This window comes from Mobula hypostoma, chromosome Y (genome assembly GCF_963921235.1).
Source record: "Mobula hypostoma chromosome Y, sMobHyp1.1, whole genome shotgun sequence".
Classification (NCBI taxonomy): Eukaryota; Metazoa; Chordata; class Chondrichthyes; order Myliobatiformes; family Myliobatidae; genus Mobula; species Mobula hypostoma.
Genome location: NC_086130.1, coordinates 4,362,577 through 4,375,161, shown reverse-complemented (window position 1 = coordinate 4,375,161; position 12,585 = coordinate 4,362,577). Strand labels below are relative to the sequence as shown.

Sequence of the window (12,585 nt, the reverse complement as noted above, 5' to 3'; positions counted from 1 at the left end):
TCCCCTTGCATTGCCTCGGGACATCCCGACATACATCTGCATGCCAGTTAATTAGCTTTATCAGCGGCTCGCTCTGTTCGGGGTTTAAGTGAGAGACCTTATCAGCAAAGTTGGCCAAAACAATAGGTTCTCCAATCTGGTTGGCACCATATTAATCTTTTCAAGATGGGTTTTCCCCTTGTCATTTTGCACCCTAGCCTCATTAATTTTTGTGATAACACCAACTAGATCTGCTTTCTGATCGTGGTAAGCTTTTAACATATTAATGTGTACTAATTGGGTTGGCTTACACCTGTCCGGTGTTTCGATGACATATTTCAAAGAGTCCATCTTTTTAATTACTTTTTACGGACCATGGAATCTCACCTGGAGGGGGTGGTTACCATTGGAAACAGAACTAAGACCCAATCGCCCACTTGAAACATTTGTTCGCGGGCACATCTATCATACCACTGTTTCATTTTAGTTTGGGAGTGTCGTAGATTTTCTTTGGCAAGGTCACAGATCCTTCTAAGCCTCTCACAAAATTTTAAAACATAGTCAATCACATTGACTTGTACTGCCGGACTGGACCATTGATCTTTCTGTCAGGTCAGGGGCCCTCTGGGCCGATGATCGAAGATGAGCTCGAATGGGCTGAACCCCAATGACTCCTGAACCGTGTCCCTTAGGGCAAACAACAGAAGAGGCAAGGCATCATCCCAGTCCCTAGCGTTCTCTTGACAATAAATTTTAATCATGGTCTTTAATGTTACGTGGAATCTTTCCAGTGCTCCTTGGAACTCTGGGTGGTATGCGGAGGCCAAAATCTGCTTTGCTCCCATCTTATCCAACATCCGTCGGAATGTGTGAAATGTGATGACACTCTCCTGATCTGATTGGATTTTCCTGGGCAGCCCCACCATAGTGAAAAATATCACAAGCACCTTTACCACTGCAGGAGCCTTGACGCTTGCCAGGGGCACAGCCTCTGGAAACCTGGCACATCATAGTCATCACATACTCTCGCCCACTCGCAGTTCTGGGCAGGTGACCGACAAAATCCACAATTGTTCAGGAGAAAGCTTCCCCGGAAGCGGGTATCGGTTGAAAGGGTGCTTTACGCAGGACCTGTTTGGCTTTCCTACCACCTGACATAATATCCTTCCTCATGTTCGGCCAGTAAAATTCTTTTGTAATTCTATTGACTGTTTTCCTCACCCCAAAATGTCCACCCAGGGGTATCTTGTGGGCCAGGTTAAAAATCTTGTCCCTATAAATTCTCAGCACTACCACCTGGTGTACCACCACCCCACCCTCATCTGCGGGCACGGTACTTGGTCTCCGCTTCCTCATCAGTACTCCCTCCTTCACATAATAGCCCACTGATTCCCTTTTTATTTCTGCATCAGAGAGAGCTGTCTCCGTCAAAACCATCAGCTCCTCGTCTCGTTCCTGTGCCTGTATAAATTCCTTCCTCGCTAAATGATAAATCTACCTCAACTCCCTCACTTCCTCCTGCTCCACTATGCTCCTGCTTCTCACTTTCTAACCCTTCCTGGCACAAGGCTGGTAAAAACGTCTCAGCTAAATCCACATTCGCTTTGGCAGCCTTTCTCGACATGTGCCGAGTTACTGTGCAAATGGGATAAACCTGTGAGTCAATGGGTGGGTCCTCAGTCCTGGCAGGCTTGCTCGTCAGCTTTATTGCTGGGTACACATCTCCACCTGCAAGGTCGTTACGGAGTAAGAACTCCACTCCTTCCATCGGTAAAACGGGCCTCACCCCTATCGTGACCGGTCCGGAGATCAAGTCACTTTTCAGGTGTACCTAGTGAAAGGAACTGCTTCAGTCCCTTTCCCAATGCCTTTTATCACACTGACCTCCCCAGTCTCGGTCTCTGAACTAAAGTCTAACACCCTCCTTAAGATCAATGACTGACAGGCCCCAGTGTCTCTCCAGATGCGCACTGGAACTGGGTTTGGCCCCTCCTTCACCGACACCAATTCGGCGGAAATAACCTTCTTGCGCCATTCCTGAACTCTATCAGACCTCTTCTCCCCTAGCAGTTTGTTTGCTGACTCAATACAGCCAGTCAGAGTGGTCATTTTTCCTTTCCCCGTCTCCTTCTTTGGGGCAAAACACCTGGATGCAATGTGACCGGCTTTCCCACAATTATAGCATACGACCCCAGGAGACTTCCTACCAAACTGCTTCCTGTCTTCCTTATCCTTCTCACTAGTCCCTGACTTACTTTCTGGCTTTTCTGGCGGACTTTCTCCACCCTCTCGACTACCCTTCTGGTAGCTTTTACTCAGGGTAAACTTTGCTTTGTGTGTTAATGCGTACTCATTCGCTAACTTAGCAGTTGAGGCTAAGGTTTCTGCCTCTTTCTCATCTAGATAGGGTCTCCTACCTTCAGAGACACAACCTTTAAATTGCTCAATCAGAATCAGTTGTAGCAGTCTGTTATAATCCCCATTGACCCCTTTCAAGGTGCACCAACGCTCACAATATGTCTGCATCTCACGGGCAAACTCTAAATATGTGCGGCCCCACTGCTTCCTCACATTCCGGAACCTCTGCCGGTATGCCTCCGGGACCAACTCATAAATCCTGAGTATAGCCTCTTTCACCACATCATACCTCTGGGCATCTTCTGCTGACAATGCTGAGTAAGCTTGCTGAGCCTTCCCTTTAAGTACGCTCTGAAGCAAAACAGCCCACTTATCCCTCAGCCAGTCCTGACTTGCAGCAACTTTTTGAAAATGTAGAAAGTACTGATCAACATCAGCCTCTTCAAATGGGGGAACCAACCTAACCTCCTGGGTCGCCCTGAACCCTCCACCTTGGTTCAGCATTTGGCCCCTCTCTAACGTCATCCTTAAATTCTCCAGCTCAAACTCCCTTTCCTTCTCTCTCTCTCTGTTTCTGTTCTAGCTGCTGTACCCGGAACTCATGCTCGAGTCTTTAATTTTTCCATTTGCAGCTACACTGCCTCTCCACCAGGTTTGCTCATAGACACCACCTCCAGCTCCCCTTGGGGAAACACACCTTTAGATACATAATGCTCAATGATAGCTCTGTGCATCTCCGCTCTCCTCATTGTCGGCTTCCCATTAAAAAGATTCAACCATTTGGCAACAGTCACCAATTCTAATTTCCTGGCATCCTCTAATGCCTCCAAGGTTGGCACATTTAGAAATTCCTCAGTCTCCATTTCTGCTGTTTGCTCTTTTTTTCTCTTTTGGGAATATTAACACAATCAATTTACCCAGTCCAATTTTGGCGTTCAAAATCCCGGACGAGATCCCCACTTACGTTATGTACCCCATAACTGGGTTGCCAAACCAGCAGAAATGGAACGCTCATTGGAGCCTGTGATTACTAGGAACTAATAAAGTTTTATTAAAGAAATAAGTAATATGGTACACTAATCGCAAAGATATAAATGTAACAGGTTAGCAATGATAATACACACATGTACACAGAAATAGGGTAATAGGAATCAACTAAGCTCTATCGCAGTCTAGGGGTAAAATGATCAGTCTTAAGAGAAGCAGAGTTCAGTTCAGTTTAGTGCAGTTCGAAGTAATCACTGTTGTTGTACCGTTGGAGAGAGAGTGAGAGAGAGAGAGCGAGAGAGAGAGAGAGAGAGAGAGAGAGTGAGAGATGCAGTTTGTTTCGGGCAGACCTTTTGATGTCTTCTGACCCCGCTGTGGTCACCGACTGTGACCCCTCCAATTGGGATACAATCGTTCTTCCGTGGTGAACCCGGCACCCAGGCAGTGTGGACACACACCCCAGGTTCCCACCGATCGTACCTTTACAACCTGTGAGCCTCTGATCAATTCCCGTGAACCGGTCCTCCAAACTCCCACCAACTTGTGGGTGCACACTACTCTTTCCAGGGTCTCGTGGCGTGTCTCGTGCCTTAGCAAACCTGTACTTTTTATCCCCCTGCTGGGGTATCACCTGTCCATCAAACTTCAAGCAGTTCAGGTTCAAAGCAAATGGTCTGTCAATATCTGAATTGTGTTTCCTTCTCGTTAATCTCTCCCTTCTTTCTTATTAGCATTTTGCATGTTTCTCCATTGTCTTCTGTTATCTCTCTCATTAGCATCATCCTTCCAGTAGCTCTGCTTGGCCTCACACATGACAGTAAGGACTCAAAGAATCTTGCAAATATCCCCTAAACCTATGTACCCTTTCAAAATTAAAGTCATACTTTATCATTACTCATTCAGTTTCGATTGTTATCCATCAGCTCTTCATCTATCAGTTCTTGGTCATGTGATGCGAAAACATCTTCAACATCATCTTCGTCAGCTTCCACAAGCCGAACTCATTTTGTCCTTGCTTCATTTCCCACGATCGAAATGCTTAATTATGTCTAGTTTTATGCTAAGTGTAACACCCTTATGAGCTCTTTTAGGCTTTTTCAACACCATAGAACTCATCTTGCTAACGGCTGCTCACAGGCTCATGTTAAAGCAATGCCCACGAGAATGCCATTCCAAATCCAGGGAGAGCTCGGGGTGCGCGCTGCTTTTTATTGCGCGCTGAATCCTTTATCGCACACTGAATTTTTTTCGTAACAGTGAAAACACCTTCTGAAGGCAAAAACATGGTACTAATGTAGGTCTTTCGTAACAGTGAGGTTTCGTAAAGCGAACGTTCCAAAAGCGGGAAACACCTGTATATCTTGTGCCATTTCAGATTTGTCCTCTCAGAGGAATCCCATTCCCCTACCTATTTGACCATCCTATTCTCTTTTATACAATCCCTTCTAAAATCTCCCTAAGTTTGTCTACCACTCATCAATCTACACTGGGGGCAATTTACAGCAGCTAATTAACCTACCAATCCACACATCTTAGAAAACCAGAGAAATTAGAACACCCATAGGAATAAACCTAAAAGATTCTGCAGATGCTGGAAATCCAGAGCAACACTCACAAAATTCTGGAAGAAAGCAACAGGTCAGGTTGATATTTTGGACGAAAGCCTTCATCAGGACTCAAAGGAAACATACGGGAGAACATGCAAACTCCACACTGATACTGTAACATTCATGATTAAACTCAGGTCAATAGAATTGTCAGGAAGCAGATTCACACAATAACATACAGCTGTCCACCTCCATCTGTCCTTAAGTCAAGAGATTCTGCTGAGGCTGGAAATCCAGAGTAGCACACATGCAGGTCAAGCAGCATGTGTGGAGAAGGGTAAACAATCAGTGTTTTTGGCCATCTGTCCTTTTTCCCTCCAGCAAAGAAAACTACAAACATCAGACAATTATTTGTACAAATGGATTACAGACTATCACTTCAATGATGGAAGACATATGCCTGTGGGAATCTTCCATCTCTAGTCTCTCAGAATGAGTTTGTTGTTGATTTTTTTTTGTGGCAGTCACCCTGTCATAACCCTACATCTACTCCACAACTCATCAACACAGTTTAATCCTGCACTGGTCACTTTCATCTTTTATTGTTGCTATTTATAAGATTGCTTGTTTGATTGTAATAATGCCAGCCACATTACACCATCTTACATAAGTATTCATCTGGGCCCCAGAGGAATGATGTTTCATGTAGCTGCATTCATGAGTATATTTGAATGACAATAAACTGGAACTTTTTTGTTACATACTCTCACCCACCATTATTTGTGTGTGCGATAATATTCAACTTTCTATGGACTTTGTTATAATTTTACAGAATAATGTCCATAATATTGTACATGTTTCTGTCTGTGTAAATTATGATACAAAGCAGCATCCATTATTAGGGATCCCAACACCCACGCTCTCTTCTCGCTGCTCATCAGGAAGAAAGTATAGGATCCTCAGGACTCACACCACCTGGTTCAGTAACAGTCATCACCCCTCCACCATCAGGTTCTTCAACTGAAGTGGATAACATCACTCAATTTCCTTTGCCCCTACAGTAAGATGTTCCCACAACCTATGGAATCACTTCCAAGGACACTTCATCTCACGTTCTTAATATTTATAGTTTATTTATTTACTATTTCTTTTCTGTGTATTTGCACAGTTTGTTGTCTTTTGCACACTGATTGAATGCCCAAGTTGGTGCAGTGTTTCATTGACCCCATTATGGTTATTATTCTATATGGATTTATTGATTATGCCCACAAGAAAATGAATCTCATGGAAGTATATGATGACATATATGTACCTTGATAATAAATTTACGTTGCACTTCAAGTTTTTAATTACAAGTGCACATTCCTTTATCCGACGTTCTGAAATCCAAAAAGCTCTGAAAAATGAAGTTTTTTTCACTAACAGCTGATGTCACTCAGGTGTGACATGGCAGCACTAGCAGAGGCTGCCAGACATCAGTTGTGGCTCAGCGCTTGTACCAGTTACATGTGGTCACTGATATTTTGTGTTCACTGTTGACTTTGCATTTAATTTCACTGTGAAAATGTCAAAAAGAGCTGCAGATACCCCTATGGGTAACAATGAGAAAAAGGGAAAGAAGCATCTATCTTTACCAATTATGCAAAAAGTGGAGTTTTTGCAGAAGCTTGGTCGTGATTTGTCTGTGCGGTGTCTTACTGAAGAAAATAGTGTCGGAACTACCACTGTACATGATTTAAATAAACGGAAAGACAAGCTACTGAAGTTTTATAGTGACAGTGACAGTGACGTTCTACATTTATTGCAATGAGTCATTTACCATGTGTTTGATTCGGTTTGTTTGAAGCTGTATATTTTTATGTTTCATTGAATGTTTCTGTTGGAAATAAAATTTCTTCCTGGCGTTATTCTCTAAATACACTATAACAATTATTTACATAGCATTTACATTGTATTAGGTATGATAAGTAATCTAGAGATGATTTAAAGTATACAGGAGGATGTGCGTAGGTTTTGTGCGCTGCCGGGTTCTAAAGCCCACCACACTGAGGCAGGTTAAATAAGGGACTTGAGCATACGTGTTTTTTGGTATGGGGGGGGTGCGGGGGGTTAGAAATCCCAAAATTCTAAATTCCGAAGTGCAACTGGCCCCAAGGATTTCGGATAAGGGATTGTGGACTTGTCTGTATTCCCAAAGATAGAAAAAAAGCAGATCCTGATTAATAGAATAATGTTTAGTCAGGAAACACAAATGAACTTACTTGTTGCATTCATAAAATTCTAAGGACAAACTAATGATTTCATCATCTGTGATAATTCTTTTGTCTTCTTCTGTAACTTCCCCACGGTCTTCACTTGAACCATTTACAACTGTTTGGAAGGAAGAAGAAATCATTGTACTCAGTTACGTACTTGAATTAATGCTCGCAAAACATAAATCCCAAAACATTTCCATCAGCTGACCTCACTCTCAGAACTTGAGTTTAAAGAAGCACAAGACGAAGAATCTTAAAAGCAATTAAGAACTCAATGTAATTAAAACAGAAAGTGCTGGAAAGATCACCTATGAGGAGAGAAGCAGTGTTTCTAGGGAAAAGATCTATGGGAAACTGAAAGCTCTGAATATAGATAATTCACTTGGAACAGATGAGCTGCAACTCACCTGAAAGAGGTAGCTGAATAGAATGCAGAATCATTAGATTCTTCAACAGTTCCAAAGGATTGGAAAATTACTAATGTCATTCCATTATTCAAAAATGGAGGGAGGCAGAAAAAGGAATATATATGACAGTTAGCCTTACTTCAGTGGCCAGAAAGAATTTGGAGTCCGTTATTAAGGATATCAAGGTTTTTGGCACATGGCCAAGTGGTTAAGGCGTTCGTCTAGTGATTTGAAAGTCACTAGTTTGAGCCTTAGCTATGGCAGCATGTGTGTATCATTCAGCAAGGCACTTAACCACACATTGCCCTAGTTCCTGTGTGAGGAGTGGCGCCCCACACAAACTTCCAATTTGTGCCTCGTAAGGCATGAAAATGCTTGACACAGGCCTCTCATGGTCTGAGTCGATGTTCCCTCCGCTTCAAGGTACTTGGAGATACAGATTTAAAAAAGGCCAAAGTCAGCACGGTTTCCCTAAGAGAAAATCTTGCTTGAAAAATCAGAAATCTGTTGGAATTTTTTGAGGAAATAATGGTCAGAAGAATTGGTGGATATTGCCTCTTTGTATTTTCAGAGGCCTTTGACAAGATGCCACATAATGAGGCTGCTCAACAAGACCATGGTATTACAGGAAAGTTATCAGTATGGATAGAGGACCAGCTGATTGGCAGGAGATAGCATGGGAATAAAGGGAACCTTTTCCGGTTAACTGCTGGTCACTAGTGCTGTTCTACAATGGTCAATGATGAGACTGCTGCTTTTTACAGTATACATAAATGATTTGGATGTCGAAATTGATGGTTTTGTGGCCAAGTTTGCAGACCATACAAAGATAGTTGAACGGGCATGTTGTGTTGAGGAAGCAGACAGACAGCAGAAAGAATTAGTCAGATTAGAATGAGCGAAGAAGTAATGGATGGAATACAGTGTTGAAAGAGAAATGAAAGAGTTCACTATTTACTAAATGGCTAAAAAATTAAAAAAAAACTGAGGTGCAAAATGACTTGGAAGTCCTCCTGTAGGTTTCCCTAAAGGTTAATGTGTAGATTGAGTTAGTGGTGAGGAAGGCAGATGAAATGTTAGTATTCATTTTGCAAGGGCTACAATATAAAAGCAAGGATTTAATACTAAGGCTTTTGTGAAGTTTCACGTAGGACTGCGAGCAGCTGTTGGGCCTCTTATCTTAGAAAGGATATGCAGAAACTGGAAAGGGCTCGGAAGTGTATTTCGACAATGATTCCAGGAGAAGTATTTGATTACTCCGGGCCTGTTCTCATCGGAATTTATTAGAATGATGGGGACTGTCACTGAAACCTATTGAGTGTTGAAAGACCTAGATACAGTGAAATTGAAAAAGATATTGGGTAGTCTAGGATCAGCTGGTGCAGCCTCTGAATAAATAGATCCATTTGGAATGGAGATGAGGAGTAATGTCTTTAAGCCAGAGGGTGATGATATTATTGAATTCATTGCCACAGTTGGCTGTGAAGACCAAGACATTAGGTCTATTTAAGGTAGAGATTGATAGATTCTTGATTGAAAGATTATGGACAAAATGCAGGAGGCTCAGTTTGAAAGGGAAAATATATCAGCCATGAAGAACTAGCGAAGCAGAACCAATGGGTTGAACAGAGTAATTCTGCACTTAAATCTTATGTCATGTTTCAGGTTAACAAACCTTCATCAATGCCTGATGAACATTTCAAATGCTTTTTATTATTTCTATTGCCCAGCATCTACATTTTTTTATTTTCAGTAACTAGACAATATTCAATACACTAATTCTTCTTTACAGAATTGCCTGTGCAAATTTTTTGTTTCAAGTTACCTCTTTGCCTTAGTAAATCAGCCAATATAATCAAAAACCACACCCATCTCTTTTCTTCCCTCTCCTTTTGGGCAGAAGGTACAAAATCATGAAAGCATATACCACCAGGCCCAAGGACAACATCTATCCCACTGCTATAAGAGGATTGATCTATCTCCTAATAATATGAGCTCTTGGCCTCCAAGAGATCGCTGCTATTGCACTTTCTATGTAACTGTAACACTTCGTTCTTCATTATTTATTTATTTTATTATTTAGAGAGATAGGGTGGAGCAGGTCCTTCTTGACCTCCAAGCCACACTACCCAGCAACTCACCAATTTAAGCCCAGCTGGGGTTACAGGATAATTTATGGTGACCAATTAACCTACTACATTGGACTGTTGGAGGAAACCCAAGCACACAGAGGAAGAACATACAACTTTCTTTCAAAGGATGCCAGAATTGAACTACAACTCTGACACCTCAAGCTAACTGCTATGCTTCTGTGGCATCATTTGCTATTGATTTTGCTTGTACTACCTTGAGATGATGAAATGGCACACAAAACAAAAGTTTTTCACTGTTGATCGGTACACATGACAGCAAGAAACCAATTTACTAATTTTTAGTTTAATCATCAACTGGAAACATCAATATATATCTAATGCCTCCATCGAGTTTTTGTGAATTCTGTTCTTTTTTGTCAGTGTAGTTTATTTGGGTTCCAGATATTTGCTGGAATAAGTATTTTATCAAAATATGTTTTGTTTACATTAGGTAATTCAAACTATGAGAAGAGCAACTAAATAGGACGAGTACCTGGGCATTTGAAAAAAAAACACAAAGAAATGGGTGGTGCAATTTTGAGTGAAGTATTAACCCATGAATTAAACTAAGTGCTGTCACATTCATCTTATGTTTGAAATTCAAGAAGTCGTATTAACCTTTATGAGTAGCGATATTTTTTAGAAACGCAAATGCAAGGATGTGTCTCGCAAGACGATCCGGTTATTCCCTAACTGGAAACCTTGGATGAATTATAAGGTCAAGTCCCTTTTGAAGGCCAGAGCTGTGGTTTTTAGGTCCAGGGATACCAGTCGCTACACGGAATCCAGGTGTGAACTCCGGAAAGCCATTAAGGGTGCCAAGAGGCAATATCGAACCAAGTTGGAAGCCCAGGCTAACCAGAGGAATACCAGTAGACTATGGCAGGGTCTAAATGAGATCACTGGGTGCAAAGAAAAGGCTGGGAATATCAATAACTGTGGCGCTTCTCTTCCTGACGAACTTAACGTATTCTACACAAGATTCGAACAGAAGAGGAGCGTCCCGCTCCCTCCGGATGAACCGGACCTGGTGGCATTGAGACTCATCGTCACCGAGGAGGATGTTAGAAGGGCCTTCCTGAAGATAAATCCAAGGAAGGCGACGGGCCCAGATGGTGTCCCGGGACGGGTTCTCTGGGCCTGTACAAGCGAGCTAGCTGAATGTTTGCTGACATCTTCAACTGCTCCTTGCTTCGGTCTAAGATCCCCTGGTGTTTTAAGAAGGCAACGATAATCCCAGTGCCGAAGAAGAGCAAGGTGGCATGCCTGAATGACTATCGACCTGTGGCTCTGACATCAATTGCTATGAAGTGCTTCGAGCGATTTGTTATGGCACACGTCAACCACAGCCTACCGGTCAACCTCGATGCTTTGCAATTCGCCTACCGGAGCAACAGGTCAACGGCAGATGCCATCTCTCTGGCCCTACATTCCTCCGTAGAAAACCTGGGGAATAAAGACGCATACGTAAGGCTCCTTCTTATTGACTACAGCTCTGCCTTCAATACCATCGTTCCAGATAAACTGATTCCTAAGCTACGGAACCTGGGCCTTAGCACTCAGATCTGCAGCTGGATCTTCAACTTCTTCACAGACAGGACCCAGGCTTTAAAAATAGGGAGACAAGCTGCCCTCTACAATCACTCTGAGCACCATTGCCCCAAAAGACTGTGTACTCAGCCCTCCGCTGTAATCACTGTACACCCATGATTGTGTAGCCAAGTTTCCATCGAACTAAATATGTAAATTTGCTGATGACACAATTGTAGGCCGTATCTCGGGTAATTATGAGTTTGAGTACAGAGAGGAAATTAAGAACCTGGTGGCATGGTGTGAAGACAATAACCTATCCCTCAACGTCAGCAAGACGAAGGAATTGGTTGTTGACTTCAGAAGGTGTAGTGGACCGCACGACCGAATTTACATCGGTGGTGCGCAAGTGGAACAGGTCAAAAGTTTTAAGTTCCTCAGGGTCAATATCACAAATGACCTGACTTGGTCCAACCAAGCAGAGTTCAGTGACAAGAAGGCCCACCAGCGCCTTTACTTCCTGAGAAAACTAAAGAAATTTGGCCTGTCCCCTAAAACCCTCACTAATTTTTACAGATGCACCGTAGAAAGCATTCTTCTAGGGTGATCACAACATGGTATGGAACTTGTCCTGTCCAAGACGGGAAGAAGCTGCAGAAGATCATGAACACGGTGAAGCACATCACACAAACCAATCTTCCATCCTTGGACTCACTTTACACTGCACGCTGTCAGAGCAGTGCTGCCAGGATAATTACGGACATGACCCACCCAGCCAACACACTTTTCGTCCCTCTTCCTTCCGGGAGAAGGCTCAGGAGCTTGAAGACTCGTATGGCCAGATTTGGAAACAGCTTCTTTCCAACTGTGATAAGACTGCTGAACGGATCCTGACCTGGATCTGGGCCGTACTCTCCAAATATCTCAATTTTTTGCACTACCTTACTTTCCATTTTTCTATTTTCTATTTATGTTTTATAATTTAAATTTTTAATATTTACTATCAATTTGTAATCCAGGGAGAGGGAAGCGCAGAATCAAATATCGCTAAGTTGATTGTACGTTCTACTATCAATTGTTTGGCAACAATGAAGTATAAAGTATAAAGAAGCTGGAAATTCAAGCAACATACACAAAATGCTGGTGGAATACAGTAGGCCAGACAACACCCATAGGACAAAACGTAGTCGCCGTTTCGGGCTGAGACCCATTGTCAGGACTAACTGAAAGAAGAAATAACTAGAGATTTGAAAGTGGGAGGGGGAGAGGAGGGGGGATCTGAAATTATAGGAGAAGACAGGAGGGGGAGGGATAGAGCTAAGAGCTGGAAAGTTGATTGGCAAAAGGGATACAAAACCATAAACCATAGAAACTACAACACAGAAACAGG

General features: G+C 42.6%; 1 protein-coding gene across 1 annotated transcript in view; it reads right to left on the bottom strand.

Annotated features, from left to right (window-relative positions):
- Positions 1-12,585, bottom strand: part of LOC134341061 (polycomb complex protein BMI-1-like) — a 74,814-nt gene that overhangs the window by 43,117 nt on the left and 19,112 nt on the right. Inside the window, exon 5 of the mRNA XM_063038809.1 lies at positions 7,133-7,241. Within this exon, the coding sequence (XP_062894879.1) occupies positions 7,133-7,241 (109 nt within the window). The remainder of the gene's footprint in view (positions 1-7,132; positions 7,242-12,585) is intronic.